General features: G+C 29.8%; 1 protein-coding gene across 2 annotated transcripts in view; it reads right to left on the bottom strand.

The window, feature by feature from the left end:
• LOC118191151 (leukocyte receptor cluster member 8 homolog) overlaps nt 1-19,706 on the bottom strand; it is an 84,040-nt gene that overhangs the window by 11,828 nt on the left and 52,506 nt on the right. For both annotated transcript variants that reach the window (XM_085814020.1, XM_085814021.1), the window contains exons 7-16: nt 16,511-16,552; nt 15,029-15,172; nt 10,836-10,970; nt 10,657-10,746; nt 8,137-8,274; nt 7,917-8,037; nt 5,646-5,741; nt 5,331-5,465; nt 4,508-4,576; nt 690-819 (exon numbers count right to left, since the gene is read on the bottom strand). In XM_085814020.1, coding sequence (XP_085670146.1) covers nt 690-819; nt 4,508-4,576; nt 5,331-5,465; nt 5,646-5,741; nt 7,917-8,037; nt 8,137-8,274; nt 10,657-10,746; nt 10,836-10,970; nt 15,029-15,172; nt 16,511-16,552 — 1,100 coding nt within the window. The remainder of the gene's footprint in view (nt 1-689; nt 820-4,507; nt 4,577-5,330; nt 5,466-5,645; nt 5,742-7,916; nt 8,038-8,136; nt 8,275-10,656; nt 10,747-10,835; nt 10,971-15,028; nt 15,173-16,510; nt 16,553-19,706) is intronic.

Here is a 19,706-nt window from a genome sequence, read left to right as displayed (position 1 = left end):
CAAGTTTTCTAATTGCAGTGAATGACTACTTAGACGATGTAAGTTAAAAGAGCACAGCAAGCGGAGCTGAACTAAAATTAGATTGATTATGGTCAACAAAAGAAGAGATTATTAAAATAAGAATGTGTAAAAATATTAATTGAAATATATTAATTGAATGTGTAAAAATATTAATTGACTATAATTTAAAAATATATATATTGCTACAATATTACACATTTTTGCACAGCCTAGGTGACATTTAATTCTTGTTTGTGGATTACGGCTTCCTTGGGAAAACAGAGCAGCAAGATGCTACCTACTTCACTGTTAGGTTTAGACAGAAAATTTGAGATGCTTTGTGTAGTGGGTTTGCTTCTCATTTTAACACCTATTTTCTATGGACTTTTAAAAAACATCACATCTTGAATTAGATTTTCTCTGGGTATGAAGAATGAGCCATTTCGCAAGCAGATTATAATAGCCTAATAACATATATAATAGCATAATAAACATATTATAATACCATAAGAATAACTTTTACATGCATTAATAATTCAATGTTATTATATGATTTGCATTACAGTGATATTTACATTACAGTGAAAGACTGAAGAAATATCATTGAAATATATCATAAATAGATCTGCAGTATCTCAGATATGCCTCTACATTAGTTCAGATAAATCATATAAGTAAAATAATAATACCTAATGTATTTTCAGTATAGATGGTGTATAAAATATGATATCCAGTAAATTCTAATCTGTTGCCTTCATCAACTTCTTGATACAAAGCTTTAAGCTGGGACTGACATTGATTGAACTCTGTATGATCACCCTTTAAAAATAAATGAAATTTCAATTTTAACAATTTCATTAAAAATTATACTTTATACAGTAAGCATTGCCTGTGCTGAGGGTAAATAATTTATGGTACCACTTTGACAACACAAATATTTGCTAATTACATGAGATCGATTTAAAAAAACGTACTTTTGAATCCCAAAGCATTACTATTATAATTACAGAGTATTAATGGCACAAAAAGAATAACAGTATAAATTCTGTAATTGATTTATCAAGCCAAAACAAATTAACTCTGAAATTACAACTATGCAAGTTTTATCTGGCAACAGCAAGAAATCTTCCAGTTAAGAAATTGCCAGCAGAGACACTGCTAATCAAAATGGCACCACCCATGCAGAAGAAAGCATACTGTGCTTTGTATTATGCCAAAACATTATTTATTGTTGTGGAAAAACATTTTTGCATGAAATTTGATAAAGAACCACTGTATTGTCACGACATCAAACAGTAAGTGAAGAAGTTTCAAGACACGGGCTGCTTTTGTAAGAAATCCAGCCTAGGACGAACAGCAGCCCAAACTGAAGTGGTTGAAAAATTTCATGAAACATTTTTACAGAGTCATACAAAAATATGTGACATGAGTTAAGGATATGTCTACAATTCTGCTATACACCTTTCAAATAATGCAGGTGTTAATCCCTTCTGCAAACTGTTGCATAATGTTGTTGTTGTTCTGTGAGAATTTACAAGATAAGCTGCAGGTAAAGTTAATCGTCATAATTTACAATTTTGGGGCACAGAAAATCCACATGGTGTAATGGAAATCCAGTGTGAAAACGTTTTCGGTGTTATTTCCAACAGTTCCGTTTTTTGTCATTTTTATTCACATAAAAATCGATTAATGGGTACATTTACCAAGATATGCTATCAGTGTTTGTTCCCTCAGTTGGAGGAAGCGGTTCCCAGCTTCATTCTGCAGCGACAACGCTCCACCATATTGGCATAAAAACATACACTGGTACTTGAATGGTAGTTTACCACATCATTGGATTCGCCGTGCTAAGTCAAACAATATGCCATTGCTTTGTTAACCATCAAGATCTCCTTTCCTAACCCCTTGTGATTTTTCCCATGGGGTTTATTTTGTTAAAGTGTTCATGGCTCCATTTGCCCAGGACATGTATGTAGACTGTATGGGTCTTCTAACACGAGCCAAATCCAACAAAAGTTGTTTGTGGAAGAAGCACATCAAAGCAAATGGTTGCCTGTTGCTTCAGCATTACCAATCATGTGGCAATAGTGGTGTTAGATAAACGCAAGACGGTCAATTCCGAAAAAACTAGAAGAGGCAAATCATTCTACATCATGACAATGCGAGCTCTCACACACTGGCTTAAACAAAGAAATTTTTGGTAGGCCAAAACATTGATTTGATGGTTCATTCGATCTTTAAATACCCTACGCGTGTCATTTCATTTAGTAGCTCTAAAGGCACCGCGAACAACATGCAAACCACAAGGCCCAATATCTAATAGTCATTATTATTTCCTACATTTTCTTTCAGATCTCTGAGGAATTCAGAACTGATATTTGGTCCACCAAAGGATACTTGGAGAAATTTCTTTTTATGTAGTTCTGAGGTTCCCTCAACTTCTCAAAACACCAATAGCAACAACATCCCTAAAAAAAAAAACTGATATCAGGTATCTTGTGCTCACTGCTCATTTTCATTCCTCACAATATCCCAACATCTCACAATCCGTGGACAATACTATTTAAAGTTTCATCGAAGAATAATACGAATTTGGTGTTCTTAAGGTCAGAAAAGAGCATCTTTTTAAAGAATGCATCTAAACCAAATGACATTAAATATGACATTTTTGTACATCCCAAGGTCATAGCTTTATTGCGGTCAGCAAATATTCTCTGGAACAGAAAAGCAACAGCATTAAACACACTAAAAGAAGCATGAGAACAAACTAGTTTCAACAGCCCACAGTAACACTTTGTCCTTAGTTAGGAAGGAATTTAAATTTATGATCCAGCAACTGGCACCAAAGAGTGCTATGCTTCAGAACTTTTCCTACCTGGACAGAAATCTTTAAAAAATTTTCTGAGTTATCTTCATAGAAATAACTTTCTTACACTTAACACTGTTTATGTAGCTTACAACTGCTTTCCTTCCCATGTTACTAAGCATGATAGTTTTTTTTTTTTGCTGCAACACGTTCATCTTGTCATGTTAGAAACTCCTTCAATAAGTTGTAGCCAGACTCCACTATGGACCGAGATTAGAATCTTTATCTGGTTTAAAAAATTTCTCTCCCCCCCCCAAGATGTTTTACAGTTAAGGGAAAGAAAGAGATATATTTAAGAATATTTCAAAACAAATTCAAGTATTTTATATTTATTTAGCACCATATATAAGTAAAAAATATGTGTACTAAATTTCGTGATTGTATATCATACAAATAGAATTACTTTCACAAGTATGCCACAGAAACCTGAAATGCGAAAGTGTTATTAACTAATAATAAATAAATTTAGAAGGAAGAAGCCATATTAAATGATATGAATAACACTAAAATAAAGTTATTTACTTAAATATTGAAAAAGATTGAAATACAATAATCAACAGTATTTTGGCAAATATAGATATATTAAATGGTCAGACTGTATGACTGATTATAATTTTTTTAAAGTGTTATTACAAAATGACAAATAAGGCATTTATTAAGAAGAAAAAAGGTTTAAAAGATTGTTTTGTACGAGAATAGGGGGGGTTGAAGAAAATGAGAAATTTCAAGGGGAAGAAGGATTGATTACTTATTTTTACTACATGAAGCATGTAAAAAAAGGAAGGGGACACTATTATATTTAACAAGTTTGTTTCTGAATTCAGCTGCGAGTTCTGTTGCATACGTTTCTTCAAATTAAAATTTTAAATGCAGATTATCTAACTGTTAAAACAACAAAAGGGGGGAGGAGGTAATGAAGTTCAGATCAAATAAATATTTTGCCATTTACCAAGCAAAGTATCACATTTTCTTGCATAATTTGGAAGTTAATTAATCATGATGTATCATGTGGCCAGCAATATTAGAAAGCTTAACAGTTCAATTTTATTTTTTAATAATGTACAATAATATGGTTCAAAAAGCAACAATAGATTTCTTATTATTTTAAGAATGATAGTATGTATGTAAACATCATTTAAAAAAATATTTAATAATGGATAAAATATTATCAAGTTTCACTTAAACAATTTTTAACTGAAGATGATAACAGAGAAACAAGCTCTCTAAACCAAGAGGCAGAGTTTGCTTTTGTTTAACATGCAGATTTCTCGTTCTTCACAAGAATATGCAAGCCATGCTCTCTGGATTCTGGAGGTTACTGGAAACTAAAGATGCTGAAAACTTGCTTTGCCTTGCTAAAAGACAATCTGACTGGTGCTCCAAAATTGGCTCTATGCCAGCTGCTGGAATGACTCTCGTGCAGCACATAATTCACCAAGAAAGTAATCCACTTCCAACATCGGCACCCTCTCATTTTTTCCCTGGGATAAATTTTCTGGCTTTTTCCAGATTTGGGGGAAAATATTTAAATTCCTTAACTTTTTTGGTCAATATTTACATTTCCTTACATTTTACAATTTTTTAAGATGGCGTGGTAACCCTGTAAAAAGTAGTTAAAAATTTCAAAGGGCCTATGCATACCTTTTCCAAAGCAATACGGGCATGTGTCTCATAGACCTGTACTGTAAAACTGTTCCGAATGCACTGAACCTAGAAATACATAAAACATTGACTGTATATTCAATAATTATACATGCTGGTCTGTAAGAAACATATAAATCTACAGTTTGATGCTACCACTTAAATGCATTTTTCACTGCATCAAAGGTAGAAAATTTAATTCACAACCAAAACAGCCTAATTTGACGTCTATATGATTAGAAAAAAATTTCAATACATGTTCTAGTTATAATATAATTATGAAATCTACAGGACAAACATGCTAGCTTAAAATTCAAAGATTCATTTTTGAAGGATTTTATTAAAAATTTAATGGTGTTTTTCCTCATTTTTCAGATATGTACTCATACATTCCCTCAATGTGAGATAAAAAGTCTGATTGACAATATGTAAAAGAACAAAAATACTTATATGCACCTCTCCAAGATATTTTAGAAAAGTGCAAGTAAATATGATCCCTTATACAAGTGGCAGCTGATTAATGCATTAATTATGGCTTGCAAGTCACTCTATTTCAAGCCATAATCTATAACTTAATCAAATTACTGCAGGAATAGAGAGACTGCCAGCATTCAAGTGAATTCCATTAATTTGACGTGGTTTAAATTTGCACACATGTCTGTAAAATAAATGATATCACATGAGATATACTTTTCTGTATATCAAAGTGATGGGAAGGAACAGATACAACAAAATTTAATATTTGTCAAACATAGAATGCAACTTGGATTTTCAATTATACACATTATTTTAACTATTTATTCAGTTTTTCAAGTTAACTTACCACCAGATCTTGCCTTATAGATTTTAACTGCTCGCAAACAAAATGATAATCTTGGTTTTCAACCCAGTGTTTTTTCACCATGGTTAATGACTTCATTAGCACTTCAACTGGACGAACACTTGCAGGATCAACAGCCTTTACAATGAAAATGAAATAATTAGAAATATAAAGAAAAATAATATAAAATTTTCAAATCCCTCTCCAACAGGGCAAAATATGAAAAGTTAAAACTAATACAATGAACTGAGCATTTATCCATCTCATCTGCAAAAAAAAAAAAAAAAAAAAAAATATTTAGAAAAATAAGAAACATACGCCTGTCAAACGTAAAAATGGTTTCTCCAAATCCAGACAAGTTCCTATAATAGCATCTGATCCCCATTCAATATCAGCACCCGATTCATCTATTACCTAAAAGAAGGAAAAAAGCTTCAGTAAAATAGACTATTCAGATATTGTTCATTTAATTACAAGACTATATGCATAAGATTATAATTATTATTAGCCCAAACTGGGCTACTGTCCTGAGTTGCAGTTTTATGTTGTTAAACTTTTTATTACAGTCTGCTGCCATTCGGAAAAGCGTAAGGCATTAAATACTTTTTTTATTTTTTAGTACCATTCAAAGACTTTCAAACGTGACAGAATGTTATTACCATAAAACAGCTTTAACATTTCATATATTTCTACTAATGAGCAAACAGCATTTAAGTACAAAACAAACACAGCTACATAAATGTCATTTTTCATTAACTGTCAACCACTAAATACTCAGAATATTTAGAGGTATCACAAATATTTGTTGGTACAGCTGAATAAAAATATTTCTCAACACAGAAGGGGTGGATTTGGCCCTTATTTAAATGAGAAATTATACTGCATCTGCTACATACACTACCTAACACTGAAAACGAAACACCAAAAATGAGTGGCCAGAAAGTGATAACTTGGATGAAAGTTTTTCTAATTATGCAGAAATTTTAAATCTTTTAATGCTAAATTAGTTCAGTTATAAACTTATGCAGGCTAAGAAAAAATTAATTTTAAATTACAAATCACTCATATGAATACCGACTACAGAACCGTATAATTCATGATACAGCATGGCAAGAAATAACTTGGATGAAGTCAATAAGGAAATATATATTTAACCACTAAAATTTTATCTTATATGTGTTAAGTATAAATTATTCTACATTTTTAAAACTCTGAAATTTATCTTTCAAAGAATAAACAATAATTCTGGATTTATATAAGCAAGGAAAGAGACAATGTAAAATTGTTCACTTATGCCAAAACAGACTGCCTTTTGGGAAAATTAAATGATTTCAAGAACTCAGACGCGATGTAGACAGATTGAATAATGAAAAGAAATGCACCACAAACATCCTACGAAACCAGAATATTATCAAATGAGAACTTTTAATGAGAAAAAAGATGCAGTTTTTCAACTGAAGCTACTGAGTTATGCATCAGTTGCAAAACTGCTCATGGTTGTAAATGGATGAGTATGGTTGCACTTATGGCTTACAAACTAGAAAATATTCAGAGTTTTGTATAAAAAACATACATGACTTCAAAGATACCAGTGCTAACAGTAGAAAATTTTTGACACATTGTAAACTCAAACACAACAGGATTTAGTCAAAAAAAGGACCCGACTTCTGTAATGTTGTCTTACAGCATTACAGAAGTGAGTTCAACAGTTCTGCAACTCGTCAATTTTTTTTTCTTTCAAGGCCAAAAAAATCCACAAATACCATAGAACTACATCCAATACATATTAATGGCCCATTTGGGAGAATATTTTGATTCTTTGATCATAAAAGCTCTTTAATAAAAAAAGGGGGAAAGAAAAAATAATTTAACAGCTTTTCTCTAATCCTATACTCCAAATTACTCAAGAATAATGCCACAAACACTTTTCAAACTTCCTTACAGCACAAATGGCCACGACATTTTCATTATCTAAGACCCAATATATTACTCCACATGGTTCATCTAAGTGGTAAGGAGCTGCATTAGCTCCACAAAAGTATACCATGCCTAAAACGTTCATTGCAGACTTATAACTCACAAACTTTTAACTATATGAAATGAGATCCTAACTGAAGATATTATTAAGTTGTTTTGTACTAAAACCCAAAGCAGAAACTTTCAATATTTGTAAATAGAAGAATTTTTTTTAAGAATTCCCCCCCCCCAATCCTAAAAACTGGTTGAGATATTTTAATATGTATCAAAATTATAAACTACAATACATGCTAAGTTTGCCAACAAAAACTTTTTTACAAATCATATAAGCTATAAACTAATTCAGGAAAATGAAGTAAATATAAATCATCCAGACAGTTACATTTAATGCTGAATGTTAAGAAATCTTTAATTTCTGATTTAAAGCCATCAAAATTTTTCATAAACACATTTACAAACTTTATAAATTCCTTTCATTTATATTCTGTGCAATAATTTCCTCCCAACAAAATGGTACATTATGAAAAAAATAATCAAATTTTGAACTAACAATATAGTCTGTGAATTACTACAATTTAAATATAAGTACATATAAAGTAAAACACTACTTACAAATGGATTAGAAATAGTAAAAACAAGATCATTAGGCCTCCTTTTTGTTTTCACTTCAAAACGAGCTGCTCTTTTCAATAGACGTTCATCTGTTGTATATTCTGGATCAACAGTAAAAGACCTGAAAGGAGAAAAGTAGTTAAACATTTCTTTCAAAAACAACAAAACTTTTCCAATACAAACATATTTGAAGCAATCAAAACAAATAAGAAAAACATACATCTTATTTCCTTTCTTCTTTTTCTTTTTGTTTTTTGAAAAATTATTATTTCTAGAATTCCGAAGATCAGCTGGCCCAATTATACTAGAACTTAAAGTCCTTCGTGAGCCTCTACTATCATCACTAGAATCAGATGAACTAAAAAATAAACAAAAGATTAGCACCCCATAGGACTGAAAAAAAGAATGTCTAGATATTCAACACATTAAATACTAATTTGAAAATGTAATCAATATTCAAAATAAGAAAAACATCTAAAATTCATTTAAAGAGAAAAGAAGTAGTCAACGAGTTGAGTAGTAAGTATGCTAGTACTAAAAGAATAAATTAGCGCAAAGTGCTGCTAAATTTTAATTTAAAAGTATTGTTAGATCGAACTCATCAGCAATAAGACCCGAATTTTACCAAGTGAATTTATACATGAACTACATAAAAGGAAAAACCTAAGATACTAAGACATTGATATGTAAGAAGAATAATAATTTGTTTTTTTTCCATATCACCTCCAGATAAAAATGGAATCTTTACATACAAGTTACTATCTTTAAACAATTATATCAATTTTAATAATAAATACTTCAAGGATAAGTTAAAGGATAGCTGATAGGTGCAAGCTTCTCAACAGCTATGTAAAATCTTTTCCTTTTCACGCAAGAGTGCAACTTTCAAATTTCATTGAATAATCAACAGAAAATTTTTTTTTACAAATGTATGCAGGTATATAGATGACATTATTACCTTTAATAACTTTAATAAGATCGAACTAGCCCAGATCTATCCATCTCGCCTTAAGCTTAACAATACAAACACACAACAAAATGGCACTGTTAAGTCTTATATTACACAAAAATTAAAATTTACAATAAAAGAATAGAATTCAAATTTCACACTCTTAAACTAACTAAACTGGACCTCTAACATTTCTAAAAGAGTTATAATTAACACAATAGATGCACAATTATGTAGAATTTGTAAGACAAAAGAATTCCTAGAAGAAAAGATACAATACTTTATTGAAATTCTACTAGAAAATCAAATACTAAGACAGGTTATTTATTACACATGCACTAAGAAAAGCTGGTATATACCTTAATCTTTGAATTAGTTGTAAAAGTGATATGATATCCTTTACTTAAACCTACAAATTTAATTGTACAGTTCTTTCCATAAATTAATTTGTATATATTACTTTTACATTAATTTATTGAATGTCTATCCTTTCTTATTAAAAAAGGAGCCATTCAACAGATGTTTTTGCAGCTCGAAAAACGTGAAGAATTAAGACTTTTACTAACAAATTATAAAATTTCCTTTTTTCTTACTTTCTAGCCAAATAGTAAGTTTGAACCCACCATTCTGAACTTCTTTTACATTTCTCTACAAAGTAGCCATTTTAGACACTTTCCTACTGATAAGGAGGGGTTGACCCCGACTGAGAGGAACCCACCTGTTTACAAGGACACATCAACTTGTAGCTTGCAAGCTTGTACCTTCGCTTAAAATGAACGTTTTTGCTTATGGCGAACTTTTTACACTACACTTTATTGCAAACCTTAATAGCATTAAATTTTCAAGTTTTATTCCTTGCAGCACTCGGAATAAGTAAGTTGATTTTTTCCCCTGTTTTCTGGCTTTTTTTAAATTTAATTTAATTTAAGCTTAGGCTCTCTCTCTTTTGTACTTTACAATTTTTCATTCAACCCTTGCATTTCATGTTCAGTAAGAACATCTTCATTTGAAATGACAAAATAATTTTTTACTCAGATCAGTCTTTACTCAAATATGTTTTTACTTTAGTAAGCTACCTCGTTCCAGTCGACTTTTCTTTAATCTGATGCTGCTTCTTCCAGATTGTAATTTAAATTTGTTACTATTTTGTTGACATTCTCTTACATAGGCTCTGACCATTAAATTTACTTTTTCTTTACAGTATTTTTTTCCATTTTTTGAGACACTCCTTTTTTAAGCTGTTTTACAGGACTGTCTCTTTTAATTCTTTAACAGAGGCTAATATTGAATTTTTCCATTTTAGTTTTTTGTATAGTAAAAACAAATCTTTGCATGAATCCACAGGTATTTTCTATTTGTATATTTTGAAGCATATATATATATTGTGTGTATTTGTATACATGTAAAATATTTCTATTTTTTTCTGTTAGAAAGCTACGACAAATAGGGAAAAGAGACTATTCAATGAGACTTATAATTCTGTTCATTATTTGACTAATAGATTAAGAATTGCATTTATAAGTCTCAGTGAAAGTCAGAATGAAATTTGTCTTGGCTCTCTTATTAATCGACCAAGTATGGAGCTTCAAAACCGTTTTCCTTGACAAGTTCTGTTATAAAGCCCCAAACAAGGGAGATTAATTTTTTGCACCATTTTATTCCTTGTTTTCTTACTTATTTCAAATGTATTAATTCACTTGGTAAAATTCGGGTCTTATTGCTGATGAGTTGGATCCAACAATACTTTTTAAACTTAAAATTCATTTAAAAGCATGAAGCAAGCAATTTTACCTGGAATGCCTTTTCCTTCTGACAACCTTCCGTGGAGGTGTTCTAGATCTTGATCTAGATCGAGAACGTGAATAAGATCTAGAATGAGACCTAGAAATGTTTCATATTAAAATTAAACTATCTCACATTACAAACTTTTTTAAAACATTCCAACAGAAAAAAAAAAAAAAGCTGCTTACCTTGATCTTGAACGGTATGAGTAGTTCCTGTTTCTATGCTGAAAATTAGCCTTGGAGTTAGAATTCATTTTTGAATGTTGATTTTTTACAGTGGAAGATGTATTTTGTTCTATTTCCATTCTTTCGCTGTGAATACTGAAATACAGAGAGAAATTTATTCCTTACCCATGCCAACAATAAAAATACATAATAAATAATCTATTACATACATGTATTTAAAATTCATATTTTGCTTAGCATTATTAGTGTCAGACAAAACTAGCATTTTAGTTTAGTACTATATAATAACTAGAGATTATATAGTAGAGCATAGACTAACAATGCTTATTTGGAATTTTTGAATATATTGTACATGTCAAATGCAAACAATAAGTATTATAATTAACAGTAAAAGTAACAATATAAAAAAAGTTCTGGAATTTTTATTTAAATATAAAATTATAATCAAGACAGTGTTTAACAATTAAAAACTGCTACAAAAGAGATCAACTTTTTTTTTATTATTAAATACATTAAATATAAAAAGAGTCTTAGATATCACATCCAACTAAACAGCTATCACAATTCTGAATAAAATATGCATATATTTTAAAACAAATGAATAAATTTAAACATTTTAAAGCAAAATTATCTTTCACTAAAAAATCCCAAACGTATTAGAAGATTTTAATTTAAATGCATTTCCAAATTAATTTTAAGTTGCAAATTATTTATGCAAATTGCAATAATTCTTTAAAAAATTTTGAAAAGCATTTTTCTTGCACACAATTTTGAAAATTAGGTTCAGTGATTATTAAAAATTAGTGAAAAATTCAGGATCTGATATTCAGAATTTTGTTCTATTTTTATTCTTTCACTGTGTGAATACTAAAATACAGGATGTAGAGAAAGCTTTCAGAAATTACAGCATGGAGTGTTTGGACAATAACAAAACACTCCTAGTAATCAGTAACACAAAAATCGCAATCTGTGGAGTACAAGTCACATAACACAGCAGCACTATAGTAGATGCAGTGCTGCTGTGCTATTGCAATGATATTTAAGCACAAACATTGCTCAAATCAGATGCAGATTTACAACAAACTGCAGATAAACTGAATGTCTCCCAAATTACCACTAGCATCGGAATATGAAAAAAAGAGATTTTTTTCCCAACTGCATCATTCACCTCAATGTTGCTCCATCATTGTCAATATATATATTCAACTAATCTCTCTCTTTTACTTTGGTGAATATGATAAAAATTATCGTATATAATAAAGTCATGCTAAAAGTTATTCAACCAGAATGGAAAAATATACAGCAGGTTGTTGAGGCACCTCTGCATGGAAGAAAGTATATTTTAGTTTAGAGAATAGTGAATAAAGGTGTTAAAAATGAATGACTAAATGCAGTGCTTCGAAACAGATTTTCAACTTGCATCCACAGCCTTATAACCTTATGTTCTCATCAACATTTCTCATAACCTAAAACCTGGGCAACTATTTTGATAAGCTTTTGCATTTATTTATAAAGTGAAAAACAAGAGGCAAAATGTTAAAATTTTCATATGTCTGAACTGAGGATAAGTTTAGAGCCTAAAGGGCTGGACACTATAACTTGTAAAATCTGTTTCAAAGTACATTATTTATAATCAAGTTCTTAATTTCACAACACACACACACACATAAATGGTAAATTGTGGTGTAATAAGCTACCTTATTACACATCTTTCATATATATCCATCCTCAGAAAATAAATTTTCTTTTCTCCCCATAAAAGTTTTTACTTTAGATTTTAGAAAAGGAGATCACATTCTGGCTTTCAAGAATGACACAGAAAACATCTCAAAACTGAAATTCAAAGGTTTTAATCAAGGAGTATGTTGGTGAAACATATTCTCAAAAGTTAAAATTAGGAATGATTCTATATTAGTAACTTTTACTAAGGAAAGAAAAGAAATTATTCAACATTTACTTCACCTAAAAGGTAATAATATATTCCTTTTATCTAAAAGTTAAGAGAAAGTGAATGTGATTGCATATAAAGCACAAGAAACAGTAGAATGTTTAAGAGAAACTTATATTACATAAATTAATTTTAAAGAAAATTTTAAACTTAGCTACATAACAGTGGTTCTCAAATAGTACTGCATAAATTTCAAGGATTAATGAATCAGTTTCAAGGGAAAATTGGTAAATAATAACAGAACCAAATATGACAAGAATTTTCTAATGACATGGAGAATTTTTCGTTACTTGCCTGGCAAACACTTACCAGCATTGACAGCTATTACCTTAACTTTAAAAAAAAAAACCTATTTTTTTTATAACTTGCGCCTTTTAAACATGTATTAACTATCGGACATACAATTCACTTTTCTCTAACATGATAAATTAGAACTATTAGAATGAACATTCATAATGATGAGCCCCCTTTTTTTTTGTCTCTTTTCCATTTGTGGATTTGTATCATTATTATAAGATCTCAAGTATGGCTAATAATGTTTTGCAGCAGATAAAGTTTACAAAATATTTTTCTATAGAGTTACGTCAAGATTACAATGCACAAACCTGGTGTAGTAGCACAAATTCGGTGTGTCTGATAATTTATTAAACATTTATAACACCAATGTTCAAGTAAAAGATATTTTATTTTGCAGCAAGTTCTCAGATCAGCAATGGCACAAAATAGATTCAACACTGTTATATATTGTGAGAAGCTCATTAGCCTTTGCACTGAAAGAGCATGAGCACAGCTGTGTAGTTTTTCAGAGCAAGTTATCTAACATACAAAATTGTCAACATGAGGCTAGTTTCTAGGATATGGGCAAACAAATAATATAAAAGTATATATAGTAATCTTCAGAAGCAAGGAAGACCATTATTACCATCAAATCATAAGAAAGTAATTTCTCATTATTTGTAATCTTCTCAGAAATCATCTTCCTTTTCCATATTATGGTAAGAGGATTTTCCTAAAAACTGGACAGGATTACTCAATCAAGAAAAGTACATGAGGGTTATTTTCTTCAGCTTTATCCTAAAGTTGGTCAAGCTTACAGGATTTAAATTCCAGCCTCTGTCAAACACAACTGTCCAGCATAATTTGAACATCCGATCTACATCTCATCTGGGATTTAAATCCCAGCCTCTACCAAACATAATTGCTCAGGAATTTCAAAAGAAAAGTGATTTGTTAATTTACATGAACCATCATAAGTTCCTTTCTGAAAGTATTTAATGATAAATTTTCAGAATAAGCAATGATTACATAAACTAACCTTCTTTAAGAATACCTTCCAGAATGTGCAACATAAACACATAACTATCTTAAGTGGTTCTTTGCAAAATCAAAGTTTTAAGATAAAAATTTACATTTCGAAAAAAAAAAAAAAAAAATAAAATTTCTGCAAAAACCATTTTCATCCTTATTTCCTCATTCCTCCTTTTCACCAATATTAGCCTTGTGTGTCTGTTTTTAGTAACACTGTATAGTTTTGACTGAACATTATGGTGAACATTCTTTTCATATTATGCATGTGAAAAGCTTTCATTGCAGTAAGACTCTAGATGATTTCTTTTCAACAAAAGATACAGAATGAATTTAATTGTCCCATGATTAAATTTTCAAATTCAATGCATGAAATATCTCAGTTTATTCTAGATCTCCCATATATGAAGAGATTTTATTGAAAAGAATGTTCTCAATGCGTATCAATGTCAGATAAATTTTTCATCAATGCTGCACCTGGCGAAATCTGAAGTTGAACCTACATAAGAAAACAACCCAATGCTGCATATAAAGCTATGATTGCATTCTTTTCTCTCTCTTACACTTTAAGAATTCATAATACAGCTTCAGAATCAAGACTGGAAGTTTTGTCTAGAAAAAACTAAATGGGTCTATGTCACCCTTTTAATTTTGAGTAAATGTTTGAAAATGTTCAATATTTTCTAAATAAAATTGTACTTTTTATTTTACTTTTAATTGATTAAAACAAATATTAATAAAGAGAGTAACTTCATGGCAGTAATTGGGTATTCATATGCTTTTTTTCATATCTAAAATATTTTTAATTACAGTTACATTTATTCAGTACATTACAAAACTGCCCCAATACTGGCTGTAGTTAATTTTTTTTTTTTTTTTTTTTAAATTTATAGCCAAATGTTTGAGAACTTCTGTTTTGTAGGAAAATAATTCTGCATACCTAGGCAATGGTTCCAAGTCCCAATCTTTAGTATATATTATGCCATCATTATATGCTCGGATTAACTTTCCTTTAAGAATTATTTCCACTTGGTCTTTATCAAAATCATTTTTACATTTTCTAAAGCATTCATTAACATAATTCCTGGGGAAAGGAGGAAAAAAGGTTAAATACATTTTGATGCAACAAAATGTTAGAAGCTTAATTAACAAAGTTTTTATAGTTAAAAGAAATTGAATGATGCCTACCAACTTTAGAAAATATCTATAGTTCACTGTAAAAATTTTATACTTAAATATTATATAAATTTAAATCAATAGTAAATTATTTATTTAAAAAATTTTTAACTAACTTTTCATGCATTTTCACTTATATTTGCTTATTTAAAGTTAATGCCAGTTCTCAAATTCAGCTTAGTACACAGAAGTCCAATTACCTATTCATAATTTGAATCTAAAGCTATTGTATGACTTTCCAAATTGTCTGTTTCAAATCAGACTTTTTAAGAATATCAACAGTGAATTAGAATTAACAACAGTCTGATACAAATTCAACTTGCAGCTATTATTATTCTCAATACAAGCCAGCAGAAAATGGCTTTAAGTTCTAAATGCCCAGTACTCTTTGAGTAACTGAAAACAATAAGGTCTAAACTTTTATTTCACAGCGTAACAGAATTTGCTTTATAAGCACAAGAAGATACAATAATTTTCTCCATCAGCTACAATTTATAAAAACAAAACTACCACAATCCCAGCTGCTTCAGAACTACTCAACAGTTCAAATCAATCTTATGTATCAGACCAATCTTTAACATTTATAAATACCTGATTATTACTAAATTTCTACGCTCATAATACTGATTTCGATTGAAGTACATTTCACTGAGACAGAGTGAATGAATCCAGAAATAAATTTTAGTGATTATTTTTAAAATTTTGTATGCATGACCATACATCTAGCAAATGACATTTACAACCACCCAATATTTATTTAATCTAGTTTCCCCAACTTTGAAATAAAAAATGAACTACAAAAATCAATTTTTAATGCATTCTGAATAAATCATAATCTCAAATGATGAGATACATGTTTATTGAGCATTTTTCAGAAATGCTGAGCATGGCTTAAGAATAACCAATAAATATTACACCCAAAAGAAGGGGCAAAAGGCAATAGAACTTTAAGTCTCAAATAATGACAAATAATTCAAAATGCATGAGAAATGAATGATAATTTTCAAAAGAAAAGTGAAAATGCATATTTGGAGGGAGAGGATGATGCACAAAGTTGGAAAGTGTGTACGTTTTAACAAATTACAATAATAATTATTTTTCCAATCTGAAACTTATGCATTATTCTTTTAAAAAAGCTGCATTTAAAATAATCTTTAACAGACTATCAAATAATTTTTTTTAAAAAATATGTAATGAATTTTAGGAAATGGATGGTGAGAAGAAAAACAGAACACACAATAATTACTTCAGAGATGGTGGCCATGAGTCCTGTGCCATTGTAGACACACTACAAAAAATAGTAAACACAGAATTTAAATAATTATCAGGAAATATTAAATGTTATGTTAAATAATAACTGTTACGTTAAGAATTGCCATGTTAAATAACAATTTTCTTTAAAAAGGTAGGGAAAAATTCAATAAAGCTATTAGTAAAATTACAGTCGAGATCTTGAAAAGATACAGATTGTTGTAAACAGAAAGAATTTAAAATGTTAAGTATTCCCCCCTCCTTTTTTGAAATTAATAAAGATATACGTATTAAAAAAAGATGAAAAAATCTGAAAGCTTTCAGATTTTACATTACACCCAAAGGGACTTTTTTTTTTAAACTTTTTGTGTGTTACCTTTATTTATTAAACATCATGGTCTTGGCATTTAAACCATAAAATTCAATTCAACAGCAATATCACAAAATAATTTTTAAATGATCATATCTTTGGAATTTCTGATTCACAGTCTCATGAGCTGGAGATAAAAATATTTTTTCCCCATACAGTGTTGCCATTGCTCACTTTGAAATCGTCGAGTTTTTTAATAAAAAATTCGTTAAAGTGTTACAAAATATGAAATCGATAATAAAACAAATTCCAAATTAGGGCTTCTAGATGCCAATAATCAGTGGAAGAATTAAGTTTTACCAAATTTGGTGGCTCTAGGTATCATTGTTTTACCAGAATGCGAGAAACATACATTTATGCAGATTCTTCATTATTTAATTTTTTTAAATATAACACAGGGCAATAATATTTGGTGGCAACAATTTTAGTGAATCAACACAAAATGCCAAAATGAAATTAATAGCCCTTTTGGGCTAAAAAAATATGAATAGAAAAACAAACTTAAATTCACAATTAAAAATAATCATTTAACATTCATTAAATCTCATTTAATGTTTTTCTATCATAGACTATAGAAGTAAAAGTTTGTGTGAAACATTTCGTAAACTTTCAGGCAGTATGGATTTCTTGCTTCATGCAACTGGGAATAATTTGAAATATTAAATATCAACACTGAGGCTCTCATCTGTTTTTAAAATCCTTTGAAAAAGATATGACTAACAGTGCCACTTCAACAGGTTCTTCAACTGCATAAATTAAACAATTTGCTTGATATAAATACGAAAAATGTTCAAGCAATAATGAATTTTTTCCTTTACATTTCCAAATTACATTGTAACCTTACCAGAAAGGAATAAAAGATCCAAAATTTACCATAACGATATGGCAAAGTACTATTACAAGACAGCTGACATTATTATTTATCCGAAAATGATTCTAATCAGGTTAATAATGAAATAGATTTTTTCTATACTGATACCAATCCAGATGTTTACAATTATTCCAATGTTATTAAAAGTAGTAATTTAGAAGAAAGATTACAGCCTTCACAAATTGATCAGTTACAGAAATTACTAAATAAATATTTCTTAAGTTTTTCTACTCGACCAGGTATGACAAACTTGGTAGAATATGATATCAAACTGTTCAGTAATAAAGTGATAAGATCTAAAGTGTACTGCAAATCACGCCTAGAAAACGAGATTAAGGAAAGAAAAATTCAAAGGATGCTTGAATTAAAAATTACTGAAGTTGGGAAGTCTGATTACAAAAATAAAAAAAAAAAAAAAAAAAAGAGTTTCTTAAAAAAATTAATAGTTGTACCTGTGCATTTATTTTGAGAATTTAAATTTAAGCAGTTATGCAAACCATACAAAAAAGAAAAACAGCTTGATTTAAAACTTAGTCTCTATTAAGTTTTTGATCATTCAAAGTGTTACAGACTTGATTATCACAAACAATCAAGGTTCCACAATAATTATATCAACTAAGTGGGGACTGAGTATGCTGCATGACGCTTAATTAAAAACAGACTGAGATTTGGGGAGGATAAAAAATAAATTAAGAGTTAAGTGAAAATGATAAATGTTAATCAAAAGTTATTAACATTACAACAAGAAAAAAATGTCTCAGTTATAATAAGTTCAGGAAAAGTATGCATAAATCTTGCGGCTTAAGGTGGCAATTAATTAATTTACAAGATAAGGATAAAAAAAATAGCATGCTTCTGATGCTAAAGCAAAGTTTAAAGTTTAAAGATATTAAACATTTAGCAGTATTAGCAATGAAAGCTCTCTGAGTTATGCTGTGCAGACATTGAAGACAATAAAAGATTTTGAACTTAACCAATTTATTAACAATATAATAAAAAAATAAAAAACACATAAAATAAATTTCAACACTATTAGAGTAGCAAAACATAACATAATCATCATTCATCAAATATTTTTACCTGAACTCCAAAACACTGGCATTCTATACAAACAAATTTAAAAAAAAAAAAAAAAAAGAAAAAGTCCTAAATAGTGACTATGCCGCCTAAAAAATAAAGCAGGCTACCCATTCCATAAGTTCATAATCAATGGTCAAGAGAACACTTGAAAAATTTAAATGTGAAACCACTTAAAACCGGCCTAACGCCGTTTGCATAAGGAATCGTTACAGCTCACGTATTTTTAATTCCACCCTCCTTGAAGAAACATGAACGCTGCCTACGGCAGTCACTCACAGGACAGCCCCCGGAACTGAAGAACTTCAATCTGGAACCATCATCTTGTAAACCGGAATCAAGACATCCTTTCACCGGACTGCAGGCATCCTTTGGAAGGGGCTGGAAACCGCTCACAAACCAGCCGGGAAACCAGGAACTAGAAGGCAGGTTGAGCCTTGATCCTTGATCCTCAGACTTATAAGAAGTATCAGCCTTGGGGGCTCCTACTAATATAATTCTCATCGAAGACTTCATGGTATAATCGTGAAAGCTTTAATAAAAGCTGTTTTGGCAATAATCAATGTCGAAATTCTGATGTTGTAGTCTTCATTTACAAAATAACTGTACATATTAAAAAATTTTCAGAAAAATATAAATTCACATAAAAATAAGCAGTAATAATTAAAAATAAAATACAAGTAGTAGAAAATTTCTGGATTAAATAAGGAGAAGATAAAATATAATACAAGTCCTATTTGAAATTTAACTGTTCGGTTAGGACCGAACCTGCGATCTCGTTGGGCAAAATGATCCGAGGTCCGTACCACTCGGCTACGTCATCATCTGGTCAGTAAGCGCTGAAAAGTGCTTATACAAATAGTTCCAGTGCCT

Source organism: Stegodyphus dumicola, chromosome 3, assembly GCF_044657685.1.
Source record: "Stegodyphus dumicola isolate Sdum_Otavi_A_Nest chromosome 3, ASM4465768v1".
Classification (NCBI taxonomy): Eukaryota; Metazoa; Arthropoda; class Arachnida; order Araneae; family Eresidae; genus Stegodyphus; species Stegodyphus dumicola.
This window is presented reverse-complemented; position numbering and strand designations above follow the sequence as displayed.